Here is a 25,262-nt window from a genome sequence, read left to right as displayed (position 1 = left end):
CTGATTAAGGAATTCAAATGAACTAAACTATTCCCATTTACTTCACTGCACTAAATTCCAATGCTACATTGCAAGTTACTATAGCATCCATCACATGCAAAATGATGTCTCAATATTCTTTAAAACAAGTTGTGGAGGAGCCGGTGTTGGACTGGGTTGGATAAAGTTAAAAATCACACCCAGGTTATAGTCCAACAGGTTTATTTGGAAGCACTAGCTTTCAGAGCATTGTTCCTTCATCAGGTGGTTGCACTCTGAAAGCTAGTGCTTCCAAATAAACCTGTTGGACTATAACCTGGTGGTGTGTGATTTTTAACTTTAAAACAAGAGGAAAGTGATACAATGTCTATGGCAGAGAAATGGGAGAGGAGAAAACAGGAAGCTTACAGCAAAGTTAAAGAGGATGGAATTGAATGCACAATTCACATCCAGTCCCTATTTTACAGAATTCGAATAAACTAAATCCCTGTTGTCCTCTCGCATTGTTCGAAATTCCAGTGGCACTCACTAACATTTTCTTGCTTTCTCTGACTATACAGAGCTGTGAATTCAAATGACAAACGTTTCTCCATCATTTTGCTTTTGATGTTCAGTGACAGCAAGCAGCATCAATCCAAAATAGGGTTTCAGTCAGATTCAAGTTAAAACTCGACAAAATCCATTTTATGAAGGAGTTTCCTATTGCGTTTGTACAGTCCAAGTAAGCTGGCTGGATGATTTAAAGGGAAAGCAATTCACACAAAACTATTCTGAAACTATAGTTCACAAAAAGTCCACTTCAAGCAGAAATGTTCTTTGCAAGTTGAAAATAGCTTGATCAGGATTGAAGTGTAACTCTGTTTTGTGGAACAAACGCTGTTGGAGTGGATACAGGACGTGGATACAATGGAGCTGACTCAGTTGGAAGCTTTATTTAAGGAAGGATGTGGTGCTGGCATTGGAGAGGTTCAGAGGAGTTTACACAAATGATCCTGGGAATGAAGGGCTTGTCATATGAGGACCGGTTGAGGATTCTGGGTCTGTACTTGAGGGAGTTCAAAAGGAAGAGGGGGCATCTCATTGAAATGTATAGAATACTGAGAGGCCTAAAGAATGAGTGAACATGAAACCTTTGTTTGCACTGGTAGGAGCGACTAGGACCAGGGGGTAGAGCTCAGAGTGAAGAGATGACCCCTTAGAGGTGAGATGAGGAGGTATTTCTTCAGCCGGAGAGTGGTTACTCTGTCAAACATATTGCCGCAGAAGGCTGTGAAGCCAAGGCAGAGACAAATAGGTTCTTGATTGGTAAGGGGATCAAGGGTACAGGGAGAAGGCTGGAGAATGGGGTTGAGAAATATATCAGCCATGATTGAAAGGTGGAGGAGACTTGATGGGCTAAATGGCCTAAATCTGTTCCTATATCTTACCACCTTTATAAACAGAGCATGAAATAAAGTAGCAAAAATCTCACTCTAATAGAAAGTGGGCTGTCAGCTCTTAGAGGTTTGAAAATCTTTACAGAATCATGTGCTTTGCTGGTGTAAATTTGAGAAAGTCGCAGAAGTCCTGGTTTTAAAACAAAATGGGCTGAGTCAGCTTGGGTTAACGTACTAAAGTTTCACTTCCAAATACTGGATACAAGTAACTCACTTGATGCAACAGTCAGTTGATGACAATATGATGACATCTAACTAGCCTTTGCTCTAAATCCTTTTGCAATAATACATTGATTACAAAACAATTTATTTTCCTCTGCATGCTATTTCCACAGTAATAGTTAACACATGATGCTTTTATTGGGAGGGTCACTGGGCTTGAAATGTTTACTCTGATTTCTTTCTGAAAATGCTACCAGACCAGCTGAGTTTCTCTTGTCGCGATTTCTGTTTTTGTTTCAAGTTTCTATCTGAGATATTTTAATAAAGTCATTATCTAATAAATACAATGAAAAGGGTTTCAAATGGAAAATAAAAATGCAACTCAATGTCTGGCTTAAGTGCACAAACAAAAATGTAACATGAATGCATTACGAACAATCACTAGGTCACACTGGTTCCTTCCATAGTTTATAATGCCTCTCAGAAATTGGGTTCACAGGTCAAAGGTTGTGGTGAAGAGGAAATGTTAAGGTTTAAACTAGAAGAGCAGTCAAAGTCATCATTAGACAATGCCAGATTTGGGTATTGAAAGTGTGAGGATTGCAGGAGGAAGGGAGAGTGGAGTTCTAGAGCTTTCAGGCCTTGGACAAGCGTTAAAGTAGGAATTCTATACCATGTTACCATACACTCCCACTTGGAGACTAGTACTTCTCTCAAACCCCATTATCAAAAAGAAACGCAGTTCCGACTCACTCAGCTGCTAAAAGAAAACCTGTAAATCTTCTCTTTTGTGTTTATAGCCACCCCATTTTCCTGGTGACAATCCTTGATAATTAATCTGTCAGCAACAGTTCACAGTAACCAGAGAGAAGGAAAAGCATTACTGTTTAACCATTTCAGATGAGACAACCTCAACATCATTGAGCTTCATGACTATACCTTGACAAATTAATCCAGTTTTGTGTTAGGTTTGGTTTGTTTTCCCAGAAGTGGTCTGTTTTATGGATTATTAATGAAAAAACGCTCTGGTTGCTATGTGTAGTGACATCATAAATGCATTCCAAAATGAACATATTCATGATGTCGCCACACATGCTGATCAGAATGACCCCACACCCTCGACCATCTCAATGTCCAGCACAGTGACTCTATAAAGCCAAAACCTTTCATCATATCATACACACTTCATGATAAAGCAACGTAAGAATTCTAACAAGATGTTGGTGTCAGTTAGAAAAACATATATTTATAAATTATGAGAATGGAAAATGAACATTTGCACACTACTGCCTTGCTTTATTATGTGCTTGCTTTGAACTGGAAAGTCACAAGGTTCAAAAGAGAGTAAGATCCATTTGCTGTTTAGAAAAAAGGAGACTTTGGAAAGCAGTGTCCAGCAACTTTTACAGAGAGGAGAGGGTGGAGTTTTTTTTGCTTCAATGGTTGAGCACTTCAGACCTGAAAACCTGGAATAGATCTATACTGCCATTACTAAGCAAAGGCCCCTAGACTGGGATCATGAGTGTATACACTAGAAGGTGTTTGCACTAATGCAGTACTCTCTCTCTCAATTTGGAAGAGTCAGACCTTGGAGCTGAAAGCAGCACCCTCCACATTGCACTCTCAGTGAAGTACTTTGGAAAAAAAAAAGATAAAATTTCATATGTTAAAATCTCATCTGAATCTGAAATTTGATCTGAAAATTTTTTCATCATTTTGCGACAACAGTTATAAGAAACCAAAAGAACTGCGAGAAAGTCACCTCATTCTATCCTTTGAGGTTGTAATCTTAATTCAAAGAGTTTTCCCAGTTTTTCCATTCATAATTACTCTGTAGAGCTCTGTGCATGTCTTGCCCTGCCTGAGTACAAGCGTATCAGTATTTGGGATTAAGGGGAGAAATAGTTTAATTCATATATTAGCTTAGTTGATAACCAGTTTGCCACTTGTTTGAAGAATAAGTTTGCTTTGAACAAACCCAGATATTTTTTAGTTTATTGAAAAGCCTGGTGAAAGTTCTATTGTTCTAGTTAAGAATAATACATAAAAACAAACTGATCATTTTTCTGAGTGAATATGAACGATGGCTTATGGAATAATGAGGCCTGATTTCTAGTGCAGTCCTTCTGCCAGAACTCTAACATTTTGATAATATTATTTTTACAGTGATGTGCTTTAAAAAAGAAATTCCTGAAATAATTTTGCTTCACTACAGGAGGGGGAAGATTTGGAGATATACCACTTGTGCCGCTGACCTCTTGTCTGGAGTACGTACTGTTGCAAGTTCCACAATGTACAAGTTGATGTGTTCATTGGTTGTCAGCATCAGAAAATTCAACTGAACAAAATCCTCCCACTTTGGCTGATAAAGTAGGAAATGTAATTGGCATGTTGGCTTCAAATCTAATCCTCCTCTCTGACATTTGACAATGATGAAAGGAGGAGCCATTTATGAACATAAAATTGTAGCAGAGACAGGGTGTACTGGAGGCTGCTGCCACCAGCAATCAAGCCCAAAGATCAAGTATGATGGAGGCAGCAGTGGGGCTGTCAAATGGAAATATAACAGCAAAATGAAGGTTGTTTTGTAGTCACAACACAGTCCAATCATCAGCTCCTTCAGCTGCCCACAAGCACAGAAAGTGGGCTGGAAAAACCTGAAACTAACCCTTCCATTTCACACCAGGTCTGCACCAGGCTCAGACCGTATTTTGGTGCATCCAGGATCCCTCAAGTTAGAGTGGTGGGTTTGAAGGCCTGGCTCTTTTTTCCAGTTATCATTAATGTGACAGAAACACAAGGAGCAAACCAACTCTATATCCTTCTCAGGGAAAGTGAGACTGCAGATGCTGGAGATCAGAGTGTGGAGCTGGAAAAACACAGCAGGTCAGGCAGCATTCGAGGAGCAGGAGAATCAACATTTCAGGCATAAGGCCTTCATCAGGAATGAGGCTTGTGGGCCGTTGGTGGGGGGGGGGGCAGACGCTGAGAAATAAATGGGGGATGGGGCTGGGGGAGAGGTAACTGAGAATGCAATCGGTAGATGAAGGTGGGGGAGAAACTGACAGGTCGGATAGGAGGGTGGAGCGGATAGATGGGAAAGACAATGGACAGGTCAAGAAGGCAGTGCTGAGTTGGAGGCTTGGGACTGGGATAAGGTGGGGGAGGGGAAATGAGGAAACTGGTGAAACTCATTTCAGAGAACAACTCTGGGACACCCGGACGAACCACCCCACTGTCCTGTGACTGAACACTTCAACTCCCTGTCCCAATCCAACCAAGGACATGCAGGTCCTGGGCCAAATCCTAACCATCTGATACCTGGAGGAAGAACGCCTCATCTTCTGTCTTGGGACCCTGCAATCCCACAGGATTAATGGAGACTTCACCAGTTTCCTCATTTCTCTTCCCCCACCTTATCCCAGTCCCAAGCCTCCAACTTGGCACTGCCCTCTCGACCTGGTCATCGTCTTTCCCATCTATCCCCTCAACCCTCCTCTCCAACCAATCACCTTCATCTACTTATTGCATTCTCAGCTAACTTGCCCCCACCCCTACTCCCCCTCCCATTTACCTCTCAGACCCCCACCCCGGTCCACAAGACTCATCCCTGATGAAGGGCTTATGCCCAAAATGTCGACTCTCCTGCTCCTCGGATGCTGCCTGACCTGCTGTGCTTTTCCAGTGCCACACTCTTCAACTCTATACCCTTCTCGGTCAATTTCTGTCACGCACACACTTGGCAAGCTACATTTTGGCCACTTGTGTTTTACACTTGTTATTGTGTTGGAGTGTTGATCACTATATTTTGTTGAGTGAAAATATTGCACTTAACAGCTGCTACATAATGTTATACTATACAAGAAAGTGGCCGTCTCGCGGTCTGGGCTTCAAGTTGCTGAAAATTACACGTCTGAGTCAGGTTCCCTTGCTTGTGTATCGGGCCTCTGTTAGAAGGACATGATAGGCAGTGAGTGGCTCGAGATACATTTTGATATCAGTGGCCATTGTGAACTTCCCGTACATAACAACGACAAACTGATAATCGTCAGTGAGTGAATACCTGATCCGCGTGGACGTGCATATTTAGTCTGTTTGCAAACTGTTGCACACATGGTAAATTTAATAAATTACAGATTAGTCACACAGAGACAGCAGGACACTACCACCACCTGCAGGTTCCTCTTAAAGCTGCACACCATCCTGATTTGGAAATATATTGCTGTTCCTTCACAATCACCGGTCAAAATCCTGGAACACCATCCATAACAGGACTATTACATGTTGGCCCAGCCAGTGAAGCCTATATCTTCTAATTGCATTTTTCATAAAAGGTCCCCCCAGACAAAGAAAAATCCCACAACATTGAAAAATACAGTTGTAGAAGTCAGTAAAGTAAAATAATCTGACAACTGGTCAAAGCATATCCCATCTGTCCCATGGTGACTGTTAATTGCAGTGTTTTCACTTATACAAATGTAGTAATCAACAAAGGGATATCTACTCCAATAGAATAACAAACGCACAAATTAATGTGTTAATAAAATCTACTCCCGATCATTTATTTCACATAAGCTTCTTTCTAACCCATCTCAACAGTTTCATCTTTTCTCAATCTCACCATCAGCCTCACCTTCTCTCAAATGCATCTTCATCCTAACCTTCTCTCAAACCTAACTCCCGTCTCGCCTACTCTCAATCTCACCACCAGCCTCAACTTTGCTCATATACATTCCCCATCCTAACCCTCTCTGAAATTTACCCCCCAGTCTCACCTTCTCTCAATCTCACCAGAGCCTCACCCTCCCTCAATCTTATGCCCCGCTTCATCTACCCTCCATCTCACCACCGACCTCAGCCACTTGAGAACTAACTCACACTGATTCATCCCCTTTGGAAACATCATCCTCACTGCCTCACTCTCTTTAAACACCGCCCCCACTTCTCCAACCTCTCTATAATCCATACTGAGTGTACTACCTTTTCTGTAAACTATCTTGCTCCAACTCTATTCCTGAGCCATTATTATTAAACTGTTTCTATAATCTGAACTCCTCATGCAATACTATCTGAATTGCATAATTTTGGCTAAAATATCAGATAACTATTTGTCTTTTCTACTTGGACATTAAATATTACAACATCTCTACAAGCTGTCTTTCATTAAAACATCCCACTCTATAAATTGATACCTTGCTGTATCAGTTTCAATTTAATCTGTTCTGCAATGAAACACATCCATCTGATACAGCCACTGCAACATGCTTCCTAAAAACACATCCTTACTGTAATCTATAACTTACACTCACTCAAACTTCCTGTTGGTAGTCTAATCTCGTAGTCATACTTTCTCACATGATAAATTAACTGTGACCCGTTCCTCATAGCAAGAAGCTAATTTTCACTAATAAATCTCTGAAACTGACCGTGTGAGATAACAGACATTCTGGGTAGGATTTTCACACATGCTTCAACACCATGATAATGGGAAGGGATCAAATTAGAGAGTCCTTAGTTGCACATGCTGGCAGTAAAACAATCCCCTGCAGGGATTGAGAACATCCTAATTAGCCTCTATGCTTGCCATCCTATTAAGGCTGGTGGACAAGCTCCTGACACCTTCAGCCAAGTCCAGGGCTCTGGAGCCTTGGTAACATCAAAGGGTGAGCTATGTGTACCTGCGGCAGGCCAGGAACTGCAAGGGAGTCTCAACATGGAGGCTCCTTCGGTGGTCCCAATATGGAGGCTCCTTCGGTGGTCCCAATATGGAGGCTCCTTTGGTGGTCCCAACATGGCAGCTCCTTCGGTGGCCTCAACATGGAGGCTCCTTCGGTGGCCCCAAAATGGAGCTTCCTTTGGTGGCCACAACATGGAGGCTCCTTTGGTGGTTCCAACTCAGTAGCCTCAACGTGGAGGCTCCCTCGGCAGCCAACACAGAAATATGTTAGGGATGGAGAGGTAGCAAGATGGAATGGAAACATTTATCATGGATCGGACATAGCTGTAATTGCTGCCTCTCATCAGTGCAACACTGTCACTGGGGCACTGAGGCCCCAGCACGAATGGCTCCCTTGATCTTCCTCAGCAGAGAGGGAATTGTGTTTTATAAGCTGGTGCCTTGTGCAGGCAGTGGGGAGGCTGCTCCATGGGTTGGAAAGTTTGGCAATCCAATTTGCTGTATGGGCAGCAAATCATGTTAGCGGTCTGACAGTGGGGAAGCACCAGTGGTGTGAATCAGGCACCTTTCCCTATCCAAACTCTAAACCTGTATCCAGGGAAATGGAAAAATGCAGCTCTCCATGCTACTAGGACAGACCAACCACTTTTCAGGCAAACAGGAGGAGGAATTCAGTGGCAGGAAGTCTTAACTGGGAATCAGTTAAGTGATAATGGGGGACTCCTTGGATGTTGTAAGAAGGGAAAACTTGAGTGAATGAGGATCAAAGCTTCCTTTCAGTCCAGGAGCAGACCCTCTGATCCTCTGAACCTATGTAAAAATCTAAAACCAAATATAATTATCAACATCTCTTGGGTTCTCGTTGTAATCAATCCACCTTCCCAGTTCCCAAACAAAATGGTCCATGAGAGATATTGATATCAATATTGGGCCCTATTGCCTTCTTGTGGTTGTCCAGCTCAAAGAAGTAGGAAAACATTGGTTTCCCTGGTAAAAGTGGATGATCAACCTTTGGCATTGATCATCTGATTTTTAATATGAGGGACCTTTCAGAGATAAAAATGGTTTAAAAATAAAGAAGATGCTTACTTACAATAGCTTGCATGATCACCTGACCAGGCTGAGGCAAGCTTCACGAAACCATCAACAAACAAAAAACATTTTGAACTGAAACTACAATTTCATCAAAATGACTGAAACCGGTCACTCAGATAAGTAGTTTCTATTGGATTTATACCTTTTTGGATAAGTTTTACATATTAAGGATGAAAGATGCCTGAAGGTTATGTAGTTTGAGGGTGTGGGGGGCTGGGTTGGCAGGGGGGAGGACAATGAAGCTAGGCACAAGAATACACAACAGAATCATATTTTAGGGACTACTTTTGGGAGGGCAGAGAGAAGAATGATGAATTTGTAACAGCAGAACTGGAAGGATTTATCTTTTTCCCTCTCTCTCTTTTTTACCTTGAGCCTCTCAGCAGATAACACTTGCTGCAAAGCAAATCAGAGAAACATCCATGCACTGAAAACTCAAAGATATACACAAATATTGCTACGGTAGAGGGTAAACTAAACAACTGTGGTCTCACATTAAATCTGATATTTCAAGAACCTCAAGAAGCTTTTAAACTGCATATTCTTGATCTTTGTGAACCAAATGCTCCTCTCTCTTTTACACTTTATACTTGTTTCTGATGTCATATTCTATTATTTTTCTCAGTGTCAGTTAGCAATACTTTCCTTCACTTAAAAAAACTCCTTGCAATTAACTTCTTCAATTTTGAACTAGTGAACTGATTTTAATTAATCTTCTGAACTGTGATACCACAGGATGCTAAAAATCTTTGTTGTGGCCAAGCAAGTGGGGTTATGAAAAGGGAAGCCAATTGACCTCGCATCACCTGGTCAGAAAGCGTGATAGGAATGCAGCAAGATCATAGGCGATAAATAACTAGCCTAATCTTCTCCCCTTTTCAGACACTCCTCTAGCAGTCATTCTAGATCTCCAAGTCATCAATAAGAGCAGCACATTACCTTGCCATCACATTACCATCTGCCTCAGTTTCACTTTGATGAAAGCCTGATGGTGTATTCCCTCATACAGCTTCTGGCATAAAAATAGCATATCCTGGAAAATTTGCCCATGATTCCACAAGAGATGACAGAATTTGATTCTGTCTTTGAAACAGTCATAGAATCCCCACAGTGCGCAAAGAGGCTATTGAGCCCATTGAAATGCACGCAACCTCCATAAAGCATTCCACTCATACCCGTGCACCACCCCACCCTATTCAGATAATGTTTTGCTTTTTATTGCTTCTCCACTTTCTTCCTAACTAAATACATCACGTCTGAACTCACTGCTTTAAATCTCGCTTGGTACATGTCTGCCCATTCCATCTTTTTTTTGAAATCTATCACTATCCTTCTCACAATATCTTCAATCTTTTGCCATCTGCAAGTTTTGAAATTGTACCCAGTTCATCTAAGTGTAGCATATTAATATAGATAATAACAGAATAATACAATTTAATGCAACATCATATAATAATGACATACTATAAGTGAAACAGTAGTCCTAATACGGATGCCTCAGGAATGCCAGAATGTGTCTTCTTCCAAACCAAGAAAAAAATCGCTCACCATTAATCTTTTCCCCTGTCAGTCAGCCAACTTCTCATGCACGCTGCATTTTCCTTTTATTTCACAGGCATCAGCTTTGCTGAGAACCTGTTCTGTGGAACTTTATCAAGTTGCTAGATTTATCGTCAATGCCATGCTAGGTGGGGTCACAGTGACACACACTTAGAAACACAACATTGCGGCATTTCATCTCTGCAACGCTACAGAGCTGTGGCTGCCTGTCACAAAGATGGTGCTGCCCATGTGTTCACAGAACAGGGCCAAGGCAATCTTATGAGTGCAGGGCTGTCGCTGCCATGGGTGCGGTACTGACATGCCAGAGCGACACTCTCTGTGAATTCAGTGGCTGAACAACATGACCTTTCTCGATCAAACTCAGAATAAAGAGCCTTACTCAGAGCCACCCACTGCCTCTCAGAAAGCAGTGACCTGGGAACAGGAGCTGGAACAGGCTGTTCATAACTACCTATAATGAATATGTGCTTTGTTCAGGGTATGATGCTGGAACCACTGAAATAAATATTTTAGATGCAGCAGGAATACATATTTGATCTTCTAATTGCATTGTCTGAAGAATGCCCTTGGTCATTATTTCCCCAAATGACATATGCCCTCAGTGAAAAGCCTTGTCACTTCTCTAAAACTGCCCAGTTTTTGGATAGAGCTTACACAATAGGTTTCTACAAACAGAACTAACATTTTGGGTGCAGTGACTCTTCATCAGAACAAGTCATCAGACCAGAACATTAACTCTTCTTTCTCCCTACAGATGCTGCCAGACCTGCTGAGTTTCTCCAGCAATTTCTGTTTTTGTTGTAGATCTCCAGCATCTGCAGTTCTTTGTTTATCTGTCTTTCTTTTCTTCCTTATCTTTCCTAAGAATCATGCATTCAGGAATATTTAGCGCTTAGTCCTGGCCTTTTTTGAGCCAAGTTTCTGTTTTCACCAAAACATCATTCTCTCAAGTGGCTACTCATGCACGGAACTCACTAGCATTATTGAATCACACTCTTTGTGCTCATATGCACGCACTGTAAACCTAACTTACAATATTATTGCATTTCCTTTTACTCTGATCCTAATTAATGGCTTCTATTGCTTACTGTGGTGCTTTGTATCAGTCTCCTGTGCATCTTGTTTTTCTCTTTCGCATGTAATATCCTGATTCTATCATATTAATTTAAATCATCCTTAATAGAACTGGCAAGTATTTCTTACATCCTAACATTTCCTACATTCCCTAGAACTGGATCCACTGTCCCAGGATTCTTTTTTTCACACGATGTGAGTGTCACTGGCTAGGCCAGTATTTATTGCCCATCCCTAATTGCTCAGAGGGCAGGTTAACAGGCAACCACATTACCATGGTCTGAAGTCACATGTAGGCCAGACCAGATAAGGATGGTAGTTTCTTTCCCTAAAGGACATTAGTGAATCAAATGGGTTTTTTCTGACAATCGACAACAGATTCGTGGCCATCATTTAACTCTTAATTCCAGAATTCAAATTCCACCACCTGCCATGGATGGATTCTAATGTGGCTTCCCAGAACATTACCTGCATCTCAGGATTGACAGTCCAGCAATAATACCAGGCCATTGCCTCCCCCCTAAATCCATTCCCCTTGTTCACCACTCTTACAACACATTCAGTTGCAGCATCCTTCTGTTTCAGCGTTCACTAGTAAATGGCACTTCTAAAAATAATCCTACTGTAATTCACAGCTAGGCTTTCTCTTAGCTCCCTAAGTTGTGCCTACAGATCCTCCTCAATTTTTCTACAATGGTGCTAGTATTGAATCTCACACTTGAAATATTACTTCAGACTGTAGCTCAGAGTCAGAATATTCACACAGTGAGACTTTGAGTACAGTTGACCTGCAGGACAGAAAGCAGGGGTAACTCAGATAGCAACTCTGATTGGGTGTGTCACACTGAAACTAGGAGCAACAGCAGGCCATTCAGCCTTTTCAATCTGCTCCATGATTCAACACGATCATGGCTTATCCTCTATCTAATTGCCAAATGCCCACTTTCTCTCCATACTCCTTGATGCCTTTAATAAGTGAACATTTATCAATCTCTTTCTTGCATATACTCAGTGAGAGGCCTCCATAGCATTCTGTGGTAGAAAATTCCACAGACTGACTATCCCTCTGAGTGAAATGTTTCCATATCTCAGTTCTAAATGTCTGCCTCATATCTTGACACCACGACCCCTGATTCTAGACTTCCCAAACAATGGAAACATCCTCACTGCATCTGGTCACAATAGCCCTGTTAGAATTTTATACATTTCAATCAGGTCACTTCTCATTCTTCTGAAGTTTAGTGAATACATGGCCAGTCAAACCAAACTCTCCTCATAAGACCAGAGGGTGCTGAGACATCGCCCATTTGCATTCTGAGAGTGGGCTTTGTAGTCAGCACGGATGGTGAAGAATCTGGTGTCAAGGAATGGTCAGCCCCAAACATTAGACTAGTGGAGTGTTTCCAACCCTTTTTCCTCCTGTAAACAAAAAAAAAAACGAGAGGCAAGGTTCAGAGGAGAGGTGACAGAACATCATCAGAGGAAGGTCAGCAGTGAGATTTCCAGTGGGTAAAGGGGCTTGAGCCTAAACAGCTTCTGTTGGTAAGCAGCAGGTAAGTTTTGAGAAATTGTTATCGGGGCAGAGAGCACCAACAGTTTCAATTTATTATTAAAAGTATTTTACATTGTAAGGATTAATTAAGTTAAAAAGGGTAAGACATGGCAGGAGAGCTCCAAATTGTAGTCTGCTCCTCTTGCTTGGTGTGGGAAGCTGGGCACATTCCCAGGGCCTGGCACCTGCATGTGCGCAAGAAGTTTCTCCAGCTGCAGCTCCTGGAAGCCTGAGTTTCGGAGTTGGAAGGTGGAGAGTATTATGGATAGAAAGATGGTCATATCACAGACTCAGACTTTACAGGCAGGAAGGCAGGCTAAGCAGGCAGTGAAACATGCATTTCCTGTGGCTATTCCCCCCCCGCAAAACAGATTTGGATATTGTTGAGGGGGATAACAGCGGCAGCCAGATTCATGGCACCATGGTTGGTCTCTGCTGCAGAGGGAGGGAGAAATAGGCAAAGAAATGTCAAAGTTATAGGCGATTCAATCATAAGGGGAATAGACAGGTGTCAAAGTGGCCACAAATGAGAGTCCAGGATGGTGTGTTTCCTCCCTGGTATTAGGATCTTGGATGTTTCTGATTGCAGGGCATTCTGGAGGGGTAGGGTGAACAGCCAGTGGTCCTGGTACATGTTGATACTAATGACATAGGTTAAAAAAAACAGAATATAGACAATTAGGATGAAAGTTGAAATGTAGGACCTCAAATATTTTTTCTCAGGATTACTACCAGTCCCACGAGCTAGTCAGAGTAGAAACAGTAGGATATACAGGATGAACACGTGGCTGAAAAGATGGTGTGAGGGGGAGGGTTTTAGATTCATGGGGCATGAGGACCGGTTCTAAGGGAGGTGGGACCTGTACAAATGGATTGGTTACACCTGGGCAGGACCACAACTGATGTCCTTAGTGGGGGGTACTTGGTAGAGTAGTTGGGGAGTGTTTAAACTTGTGTAGTGGGGGATGGGAATCAGAAGAGTGGGGCAATAGATGCAGAAACTGAGGGAGAGATAGTACACATGGCAACCATAATTATAAGAACAAGACCAGGGAGGGAAATGCTTGTGAAACAATAGTGTGGGGTGTGTGTGTTGTGGGTTGGGGGGGGGGTGGAGTTTGGTGGCAGGCGTCTCTGAAATACACGTGTTTCAACATGAGATACATAATGGTCAAGGTAGATGAACTTAGGTCTTTGGTTAATACTTGGAACTATGACATTATAGTGATTACGAAGACATGTGTTATGAAGTTGAAGGTGTGTACTGTACCTTTAAGAAAGAGTGAATGTAGTTTTGCAGTGGGAGCTTACAGGCGCTTGTCATGTGAGTGACTAGCAGTATCAGCGTGTACTGGAAAATTGAAAACATGTAACATTTGGCTGTAAACTGATTCTTTTGACCACAATTTCAATCTCACCAATCAGTTTAAATTAAACCCCAGGTTATAAAAACCCAATTGGGTTTGAATTTATTGTTTTTGCCCTCGTCAAACCAATGATATTATCCAATGTTTAGGGTATGAAGAAACAGACAGTTTGAAAATCAGAGAGAGAGTAACCGCCAAAGAGAGAGACTGCCAATCAAAACTCTCTCTGTCAAAGATACCTTTTTCATATGAAACATCTTTGCAGCAAAAGACCAAAGATGACCCTGGGGAGTCTTCAGCCAGAGGAAGACAGACACCATAGACAACAGCTGCTGTTTGGTTTTGAAATTAAGTTGATGTAATTCTAATACGGGTGGTCATTGAAACAGCATATTGTTATAGAGTTGGAAGCAGTTATGAAAAAGAGGTGCTGAGAATTGTGAATAGTTGTTGTTTAATGTTCACTTTTAGAATCGAATAATCAATTGATATTTTTCCTTTAAATAGAGGCATTTGGAAATTCTCTGTCACTCATACCATAACAAGTTATGAGGCAGGGTCAGCTTTTCTGGGTGTTTGGTTTAATTAGCAGAAGGGTTCACTACTATGTCATAACACTTGGCTGAAAGAGGGACAGTATTGGCAGCTGAATGTCCCAGGATTTAGATGTTTCAGGTATGATGTAAAGGGATGTAAAAGGGGTGAGGGAGTTGTATTACTGGTAAAGGAATATCTCACAGCTGTACTGAGGGTAGATACATCAAAGGACTTGTGCAGTGAGACAATATGGGTAGAACTCAGGAATAGGAAAGGTGAAATCTCAATGCTGCGGGCATACCAAAGACCTCCCAACAGACCAGTGGGAGATAGAAGACATAATATATAGAAAGACTTTGGAAAGATGCGAAAACAGAAGGGTTGTAGTGGTAGGTGATTTTAAATTCCCCTGTACTGACTGGGACTCACTACATGCTCAGGGCTTGGATGGAGCAGAATTTGTAAGGACCATTCAGGAGGTTTTCTTGACACAGTATGTAAACAGTCCAACTCGGGAAGGAGTGATATTGGACCTGGTTTTGGGAAAGGAGCCTGGCCAGGTAAATGAAGTTCAGTGGGGGAGCATTTCGGGAAAAGTGACCATAATCCCGTGGGTTTTAAGATACTCATGGATAAGGATCACAGCAGTCCTTGGGTGAAGGTGTTAAATTGGGGGAAGGTGAACCACAACAATATTAAGCAGGAACTGGAGAATTTTGATTGGAGGCAGCTGTTGAAGGTAAATCTACAGAGGACATGTGGGAGCATTTCAAATGGCAGTTGATAAGAGTTCAGGAGTGGCATTTTGCTGGAAGAATGAAGGTTAGGTGTGGCAAATTACGTGAACCTTGGATGACCAGGGATGTTACGACCTTATTCAAAAAGAAAATGGAAGTATCCATAAGGTCTAAAAGGATGGAAAGTGATGAAGCCCTTTAAGTGTATAAGGAAAATAGGGAAGAACTTAAACAAGGAATTAGAAAGGCTAAAAGGGGCCGTGGAAATTAATTAGCAAACAAGACTAAGGAGAAGCCCAACACTTTTTATACATATATAAAAAGCAACAGGGCAACCAGGAAAGGATTGGCTCACTCAAGGACAAAGGAGGTGTCAGTATTCAACAAAGAGAAGGAATTGGCGGAGTAGGTGTCAAATTTTTAAGCCAAATTGCTATTAAAAAGAAACAGGTGTTGTACATCTTAGAAAGTATTAAGTAGATAAGTCCCCAGGTCCTGATCGGATCTATCCCAGAATATTGAGGGAGGCAAGAGAACAAATTGCTGGAATATTGACAAGACATTTTTGTATCCTCTTTGGCCATAGGTGAGGTCCCAAAGGACTGGAGAATAGCCAATGTTGTCCCATTATTTAAGAAGGGTAGCAACGAGAATCCAGGAAATTACTGGCCTGTGAGCCTCACGTCAGTGTTCGGGAAATTATTGGAAAAGATCCTCAGGGACAAGACTTATACACATTTAGAAGTAAATGTACTTATTAGCGATAGGCATCATGGCTTTGTGTGGGGGAGGTCATGCCTTACTAACTTGATCAAATGTTTTGAGGAGGTGACAAAGATGATTGATGAGGAAAAAACAGTTGATGTTGTCCACATGGACTTTAGTAAAGCTTTTAACAAGGTCCCTCATGGCAGACTGGTACAAAAGGTGAAGTCACCTGCTATCAGGGGTGAGCTGGCAAGACGGATACAGAACTTGCTTAGTCACAAGAGGCAGATGACAGCAGTGGAAGGATGCTTTTTGGAATGGAAGATTGTGGTGAGTGGTGTTCAATGGGGTTCGGTGCTGGGACCTCTGGGTCTACTTAAATGATTTGGAGGAAAACATGGCTGATTTAATTAGAAAGATACAAAGATTGGTGGAGTTGCAAATAGTGAAGAGACTTGTTAGACTTGTTACAGCAAAATATTGATCAATTGGCGGTATGGACAGAAAAATGTCAGATACACTTTAATCCAGACAAAAGTGAGGTGATGCATTTTGGAAGGTCAAGTACAGGTGGAAATTATACAGTAAATGGCAGAACCCTTCGGAACATTGATAGGCAGAGGAATCTGGATGTGAAAGTTCACAGCTTACTTAACATGGCAGAGCAGGTAGATAAGGCAGTAAAACAGGCTTATGGCATGCTTGCCTTCATTGGAATGGACAAGTATGAGGATAGACAAGTTATGCTGCAGCTTTATAGAACTTTAGCTAGGCCACACTTGGAATATTGCATACAGTTCTGGTCACCAAACAATCAGAAGGTTGTGGATGCTGCCTGGTATGGGGTATTTTCACCATGAAGAAAGGTTGGATAGACTGGGATTGTTTTCACTGGAACCCATGAGGTTGAGGAGTGACCTGAAAGAAGTTTATATGATTGTAAATGGCATGGATAGAGTTGGAAGCATGAGACTTTTTACCTAGGTTGGAGGGGTTCGGTGATTTTGAATGAGACATGCAAGGCAAGTTTTTCACACAAAGTGTGGTATGTGGAATGCACTGCCACACAAGGTGGTAGAAACAGACTCAATAGCAGCATTCAAGAAGCACCTGAACAAATACTTGAATAGGAAGGAAATAGAGGGACACAGATCCTGTAAGTGAAGACTGTTTTATAACATGGAAGGGCAAAATGTGTTGGCACAGGCTTGAGGGCTGAAGGGCCTGTTTCTGTGCTGCATTGTACTTTGTTCAAGACAGTCTTGCCATCCCGGTTATCAGCTTAGTGAACCTTTGCTGCACTCTATCTAGGCAAATATATTCTCTCTTAGATAGGGAGACCAAAACCGCACTCAATAGTCCAAGTACGGTCTCACTGAAACTGCATGTTCTAATGTGTAAAGTCACTTAAATAGAACCCACACTGGTGCTGACCCAGCCACTGACACTGTGGACTTCCATGGTGAGCGGATGGGGAGAGATCTTTCCAAACTCCCATCATAACATTAACAGGAGAACAACAATAATTCCACAATACAGTAAATGATGAAAAGTTGTAGTCTACATTGTTTCGCCAAGGGTCACCCACACAGCATCTGACAGGACAATCTGAGTAACATGCCCAGGCCTGTTAATCTTGGATACTTGGGTGGATTGTCGATCCTTGTCCCACCTAAACTGACTGCAGAAATCTGTTTCTGTATGTCAGTTACAAATTTGGGCAAAATTTTAGAGGAGACAGAAATCTCGGACTTCGACTCAGACTCTGCCAATTTCCTGCATGGTAATATCCGGGGCTCTGACAACAGTCCCTTAGCTATCGTGCCTGTTTGGCAAAGCACACTGCGGTAAAGAAAAGTCATTATAGCTGACGCCAAGGTCCCCCAACATCAAACTCACGTTAGTCAGATCCTACGGTTTGACATTGCCTATAGAATGACAGGGCTAGGGTTATAGTCGCATTCCAGACAGAAACTCAACGTTGACATGTCAGTGCAGTAACAAGGGAGTGCTGCAGTGTCAGAGCTGCTATCTTTCTGGTGAGACATTAAACCAAAACTCTATCAAATCTCTCAGAACAATGCAGATCCCATGGTACACAGCTGTAGAGGAGTTGGCGGAGTTATCCCCATTTTCCCGGTTATTTGTCCCTCAATCACCAATAAAACCGAGTGCTGAGTTAGTTTTGCCTGGATGTTTGTGGGATCCTGCTGTGCATAAATGGCTACTTCTGACATGAAATAGTCATGTGGGAAGCACTTCACTGGTTGTGAGCTAATCTGGCATGTGGAGGAGGTGAAAGGTGCCCTTTACAGCACCCATCACAGGCTCCATATTGAATAATGCAACCCAAGATCATAGCCACACACTGAAAGAGAAGACAAAACAGAAAGCATCAGAGAAACTCAGCACAGCTTGGCAGCATGTGTGGACAGATATACAGAGTTAACCTTTGGAGACTAAAAAAGACATCATATTGGATTTGAAACATTAACTCTGCTTTTCTTTCTCCACATACAGTACCAGATCTCCAGAATTTCTCCAGCATTCTCTGCTTTACCTTCAATTTTCCAGCATCCACAGTATTTTGCTTTCATTTTTTCTGTTTCAATACAGAATTCATCCTGTATGAGGGAAAAAATATTCACAGGCAATGCCACATAAACAAGTAATGCAAAAGGAGAGAATCTGAAACAGGTATAGTGTGAAAGTGGTGTGAAAAATTCCTCTCAATTAACAATCTCACAGCTGAAAGAATCATTTTGGATGCCTCCAATTATAGGCAAGTATTAGTAAGAGTGAAAGAATCTGAAAAAAATCATCATTTTAATTTATTTCAAAGAACTCAGAGGTGGACTGAGGCTCAGAAACAATAGCAGTGTTTTGATCAGGCTCCAAAACATCCACTCACTGTGTGATGCAGGCTCCAACCTACCAACTTCGTGATTAACCCTTACACAATGCATCAGATTATTGATGCAGGACACCTTCAGCCTGACTGAGAAAACAAAAAGAATCAAAAGGAGTACAAAAGATTCTCTTTGTTAGAACTCTAAATTCCAAATAAAGCTCTTCTAATCTCAAAACATGTCTCATACTGATGTGGTGAGCAATCAGAGACCACATTACTTTACCCGTGCCGATTGGTGGGCAGGATTAAACAGCCATGCACTATTGTGCAAAAAGTGTCTCCAAAATATTTCCATCACAAAGAACACAAATACAATTAGATATCCATGTGCTTCAGGTTATTATTACATCTCACTGTATTAATCACACGAAGCAAATCCAGAAAGGTCAAATAGCATTATTTGGTTGTTACAGTAATGAGCTCTAGGATACTTATATCATTATGAAAAGCATAATAAGCTGGCTGTCAGACATTAATAAAAGAGTTAGCCAGCATAAACATTGTCCAGGCTGCTCCATTTGTGCTAAACAGAGTGTGTGAGTAACACTTGCATTAGTTAGAAACACTTAATTTGGGAATGAGTTACTAATGTCCTGTTCACCTGAGTTTGTCAGCTCTGCCAAACTCACCAATTCCCTGCATGCACAAACTCTGTCAGTGCTCACGCAGCTAAAATGGTGAAGTCTTATCATTGTAATATTTCCCCATATACAGTTCAGATAAAGGAGTATATTACACCTTGTACAATTTAATTTGTTCACAACAGTTTTACATTTGACAGTGTTGCCTTTGTACAAATAAGTCTTTCATCCGAGGCAAAAAGCATTCACACTAGAGACATTAAAAAAAACTTTACTTACATTGATCATAGCATTGGAGGTGATGCGGAAGAGGGTTGCTCGCTCATTGACTGTTTTAATTTTTTCTCCGCTCTCATCTGGTAACTTTAAGTTCTCAAGCTCACTCAGAGACCTCTGAAGGGCTGCCCCGTGCTTCGAGATGAGTTCATTGCACTGGCTCAGGTCATCAAGCTTGCTGGCTAGGGTCCTCAGGGTGGTGTGCAGCTCACTCTTATCGGACTGCGAAGTTGGTTCCTCGTCACCCGAGTCATCTGTAGAAGAGGAACAATTTCACTGGTTACTGCACTGCCCTTACCACTCAAGGCACATGTAAAACAGGAACAAGAGACCGAACAGATAAGATTGGAACGACAGAACATTTGAGGGCAGTTGCTATCAAAATCTGGCTTGTGCAGGCTTCCCCTCTTTTTAGTCACTCATAACAAGCTTCCTTAAAAAGACAGGTCAATAAAACAGAGTCTGTTCAGTGTGTTGTCTCCCAGAGTATCTACCAGGTGAAAAGGTCCACAACCAACACAAGGATAACATTTACTTTTTTATCTTCATACTCTTTAATAAAATGTATCTGGAAAGTAAGTGAATCATACAGCTCAGAAAGAGGCTATTTAGCTCATCGTACCTGTTGAATGAGCTATCCAATGAAGCACAAACCCTAGTTCTTTCCCAAACACCTGAATTTTATTCTCCTTCACGTATTTATCTAATTCCCTTCTGCAAATTACTACTGAACTTTCTTTCAATATCCTCCCAGACAGTGTGTTCCAGGCCATAACTGTTAACTATATATTAATTGTGTTACATAATATACAGTTGAGAGCATTAATTAGGGTTTTACTTGACCACATACAAAGAGACACTCACTGAAAATGGGTATTGTGGAGTTTGGAGGTGTAGACTTAAAAGCTTTCAATCTGTAAATAAATGCAAGATTGAGTAAAGACTGGCTCCTATAGCATCTTTTAACCTGGCACCCTGAAATATAATAAAAATATGCCACATTTAAAAAGTTCACCTAACTCCCCTGTTTCTTTATTCCATCCAATCTGAATCCACCCCTGATCCTACTGACAATAGAAATAGTTTCGCCTAATTTCGTTCCTATACCTTATAGTCTTATTTACTTAAACTCTTCATGATTTTGAATTCCTGGAGTAAAATTCCCCATAATGTTTTCCATTCAAAGTCAAACAATCCCAGCTCATCTAATCCCCAAAAGACTGAAGTCCTTCACTTTACATTATGGTAAATCCGCTCTGCATCCTCCAATGTGCTTTGGCAGGATAGTGCAGCCCTTTTGAGGCTTACTGACAGAGGCTAAATGTTTTCACAATCTAAGGACCTAGTCCTCAGTAATTCAGTTTCTGCTCACACTGAAACAAGAAAACCAGAATTTACTTGACCTTTCCTTATTTTGGAGCAGCAGGCCTCTGCTGATCCTGATTCTGTTGGAATGATTGTGAATGTGCATGTAATGCAGTACAGTGAGGAACAGGGAAACAATCACAAAGCCAGAGCGACTATAAGATCCATTCTCAGTACTGTTTCTACATTGAATGAAGGCAACCTCTCAGCATTAACGCTGACACTAACACTCTTAAAGAATTTCCAGAATCCCTATGAGGGAGAATAGGAAGGCATTTCCAGCTGTTTACTTCAGCCGACAGCTGGCTGTACTACACACACAGATTTGTTTTGGCAATATCTCACTGCAGCAGGGAACAGCTGTTCCACAACAAAGGAGGTCAAGTCACCAGCATTTGTTGTACTTGTAATCAGAACCAAAATCTAATTTATGATGTTTGTTTGTCCATGAAAGCGAGAGAAAAAAAGAGTAAGAGTGGGCTGCTAACAATCCACATTTACAAGGTTGGATTTACCTTCACTTTTGAACAAAGCCAAGTTACTAGTTTAAATAAATGGAGCAGTATCATTTCATGAGCTGTGATATTTTGTATTTATGGAATATTCCAAAGTTCTCCTCAGTTAAAAAAAACTTGTCCCTATGCAAGAGTTTGCTGTGACTGCCTAACATCTAATAGCACTTTATAGCCAATGAACCAACTGTAAAGTGCAGTAACTGTTGTAAAACCATGACAGCCAAGATGTGCACAGCAAGTTCCCTTAAACAGCAATGTGATAATGACCAGTGATGTTGTATTTTTAGGACATTGCTTAAGGAATGAATATCGAACAGGACGCTGGGATTAACTCATTTCTGTTTAAAATAATGCAATGTGACCAGTTAGATCTACATGGCAGGGCAGCTGAAGCCTTAGTGCTGCAATGGAATGTCAACCTCGAATATTGTACTCAAGTCTCCACAGTGGGACATTAATACACAAACCTCTGACTCAGAGGTGAATATGCTTTCAATGGAGTCAAGTTCTGGTCTTTAGCCAGTTAAGGGAGGGTTCCTCCCTGTTCTAACCCAGATGTTCACTCATGATTATATTTAAACAGTTTCCAGGCACCTTAGATTACTTACAGCTTCCAGCACAGTCTATATTAGGTATATAGTCACACAACTGCAAGATATGATTACTGGGGAAGTGTACTCTGCTCGGCTAAAGAACGTTGTGAGCATATTGCAGTTTAAAAGTTGATTAAATAATGTGAAAATAACTGATAGCTCAAGTCTAATGACAAAGCTAGCATGGGGTATGCAAACACATTGCAATGATAACTTGAATTTGTAATAGGACATTTAATGTAATAAAGCACCCTATAGTATTTACAACATTGCGAATTCAATAAATGAACAGCTTAGTTTTTGGATAATTTCTCAACATGAGCATTAGCATCAATTCATTGTAATTTAAATGCACACGAAGAGAGCTTGTTGAATGTTGTGCCCTCTTTAAGGGCCAGCTCTGCACTAGGTCAAACATTGCTCACCAGGAGTAACCTACACAGTGCATGTGGTGGGAGGGAAAGGCAAAAGAAAAGCCTCTGAGGGAACACGGGTGCACAGTTTGGAAATAAAACCTCACATTCATAACAGTATTACCTCTTTTCATCATCACTTGTCTGATCGACGGTCATAGTGACGAGCTTCATTTTCTTTTTGGTGGTAGATGGAGTGGGAGGACTGACAGCGAGGACCAGAGGCCTGAGGGAAGGTTGGAGTGGGAGAAGTGACAGTGAGGACCAGAGGCCTGAAGGAAAGGTAAACTTAGAAAGATATAAAGGTTTACCTCGTGTATAGGCGGAGTGCACACTGAGCAGGAGCAGACACAGGAATGCTGGGAAATGAGGCTTTATTATTTGGTGGCTGCTTTACCCGAAACACTATTCAGGTAGTGTCTCCCACCTGTCCTTCTCCTCTAACCAATAAAACATTCTATGCACCGACTGATAATGTGACAGGTTTTTAAACAAGTTTTTCAATAGTCTTGTTGGGAATTTAGAATAATGGGAATGGAGGTTAGGGCAGCTGAATGTTCCTCCTGCAGAAATGTGGGAGGTAAGGGTCACCTCTAGTGTCCCTGCTGACTGCATCTGTGGAAAATACATCCAACTCCAGTTCCTTGAAAACTGCATTAGGGAACTGGAGCTGGATGAACTTCAGATCATTCAGGAGGCAGAGGGGGTTAGTGAGAGGAGTTACAGGGAGGTAATCACACCTCAGGTAAAAGAAGAAGGTAGATGCGTTACCATCAGGGGACGGAAAGGGAACCAGCAGGCAGTACAGGGATCCCCTGTGGCTGTTCCTTTCAACAACAAGTATACTGTTTTGGATACTACTGGGGGGGATGACTTACCAGGAGTAAGCAATGGGGCACAGGTGTCTGGCACAGAATCTGTCCCTGTTGCTCAGAAGGGATGGGGAAGAGGAGCAGAGCATTAGTCATTGGGGTCTCCATAGTTAGGGAGACAGATAGGAGGTTCTGTGGGAATGAGTGGGACTCACAGTTGCTTCCCAGGTGCCAGGGTGTGATGTCTCTGATTGTGTTTTTGGGATACTTGAGGGGGAGAGGGAGCAGCCCGAAGTCATGGTCCACAAAGGCACCAATGACATAGGTAGAAAGAGAGATGGGGACTTGGAGCAGAAATTCAGGGAGCTAGGGTGGAGGCTCAGAGCTAGAACAAACAGAGTTGTTATCTCTGGTTTGTTGCCCATGCCACATGCTAGCGAGGTGAGGAATACGGAGAGAGAGGAGTTGAATACGTGGCTACAGGGATGGTGCAGTTGGGAGGGTTTTAGATTCCTGGATAATTGGAGCTCTCTCTGGTGTCGGTGGGACCTCTACAAACAGGATGGTCTTCACCTGAACCAAAGAAGTACCAATATCCTGGGGGGGATATTTGCTAATGCTCTTCGAGTGGGTTTAAACTAATTCAGCAGGGGGATGGGAACCAAAATTGTAGTTCGAGTATATGGGAGGATAAGAATAATGAAGTCAGATCTAAGATTTCAAGATTGCAAGAAGTTGGTTTGAAGTGTGTCTACTTCAATGCCAGGAGCATCTGGAATAAGGGGGGTGAACTTGCAGCATGGGTTGGTACCTGGGATTTCAATGTTGTGGCCATTTCAGAGACATGGATAGAGAACTGAGAGAAATGGTTATTGCAGGGTCTGGGATTTAGATGCTTCAGTAAGAACAGGGAAGATGGTAAAAGAGGTGGGGGTGTGGCACTGTTAGTCAAGGACAGTATTACAGTTGCAGAAAGGAGGTTTGAGGACTCATCTACTCAGGTAGTGTGGGCTGAAATTAGAAACAGGAAAGGAGGTTACCTTGTTGGGAGTTTTTGATAGGTCTCCAAGCAGTTCCAGAGATATAGAGGAAAGGAGAGCAAAGATTATCCTCAATAGAAGCGACAGTGGCAGGGTAGTTGTTATGGGGTACTTTAACTTTCCAAATATTGACTGGAAATACTTTAGTTCAAGTGCTTCAGATGGGTCGGTTTTTGTCCAATGTGTGCAGGAGGGTTTCCTGACACAGTATGTAGACAGGCCAACAAGGGGCGAGGCCACATTAGATTTGGTACTGGGTAATGAACCCAGCCAGGTGTTAGATGTGGAGGTAGGTAAGCACTTTGATGATAGTGACCAAAATTCAATTATGTTTACTTTAGTGATGCAAAGGGATAGATATTTATCCAAGGCAAGAGTTATAGCTGGGGGAAAGGCAATTACTTTGTGATTAGGCAAAATTTAGGAAGCATAAGATGGGGAAGGAAACTGCAGGGGATGGGCACAATTGAAATGTGGAGCTTATTCAAGGTCAGGCTACTGCAGGTCCTTGATAAGTATGTACCGGTCAGGCAGGGAGGGAGTGGTCGAGTGTAGGAGCCATGGTTTACGAAGGAAGTTGAATCTCTTGTCAAGAGGAAGAAGAAGGCTTATGTTAGGATGAGCTGTGATGGCTCAGTTAGGTCACTTGAGAGTTATATGTTAGCTAGGAAGGATATAAAGAGAGAGCTAAGAAGAGCCAAGAGGGGACATGAGAAATCATTGGTGAATAGGATCAAGGAAAACCCTAAGGCTTTCTATAGCTGTATCAGGAATAAAAGAATGACTAAAGGAAGATTAGGGTCAATCAAGCATAGTAGTGGGAAGTTGTGCGTACAGCCTGAGGAGATAGGAGAAGTGCTAAATGAATA

General features: G+C 41.9%; 1 protein-coding gene across 14 annotated transcripts in view; it reads right to left on the bottom strand.

The window, feature by feature from the left end:
• Positions 1–25,262, bottom strand: part of osbp2b (oxysterol binding protein 2b) — a 331,588-nt gene that overhangs the window by 104,546 nt on the left and 201,780 nt on the right. For 13 of the 14 annotated variants that reach the window (XM_072587169.1, XM_072587170.1, XM_072587171.1 and 10 more), the window contains one exon: positions 19,659–19,909. In XM_072587169.1, coding sequence (XP_072443270.1) covers positions 19,659–19,909 — 251 coding nt within the window. Of the gene's footprint in view, positions 1–19,658; positions 19,910–20,519; positions 20,568–25,262 lie in introns of those variants that run through there. The other variant, XM_072587182.1, reaches the window with a different exon arrangement.

Source organism: Chiloscyllium punctatum, chromosome 17 (genome assembly GCF_047496795.1).
Source record: "Chiloscyllium punctatum isolate Juve2018m chromosome 17, sChiPun1.3, whole genome shotgun sequence".
In the NCBI taxonomy this organism is placed as follows: domain Eukaryota; kingdom Metazoa; phylum Chordata; class Chondrichthyes; order Orectolobiformes; family Hemiscylliidae; genus Chiloscyllium; species Chiloscyllium punctatum.
The sequence above is the reverse complement of the archived record's forward strand: the minus strand, read 5'-3'. Positions and strand labels throughout refer to the sequence as shown.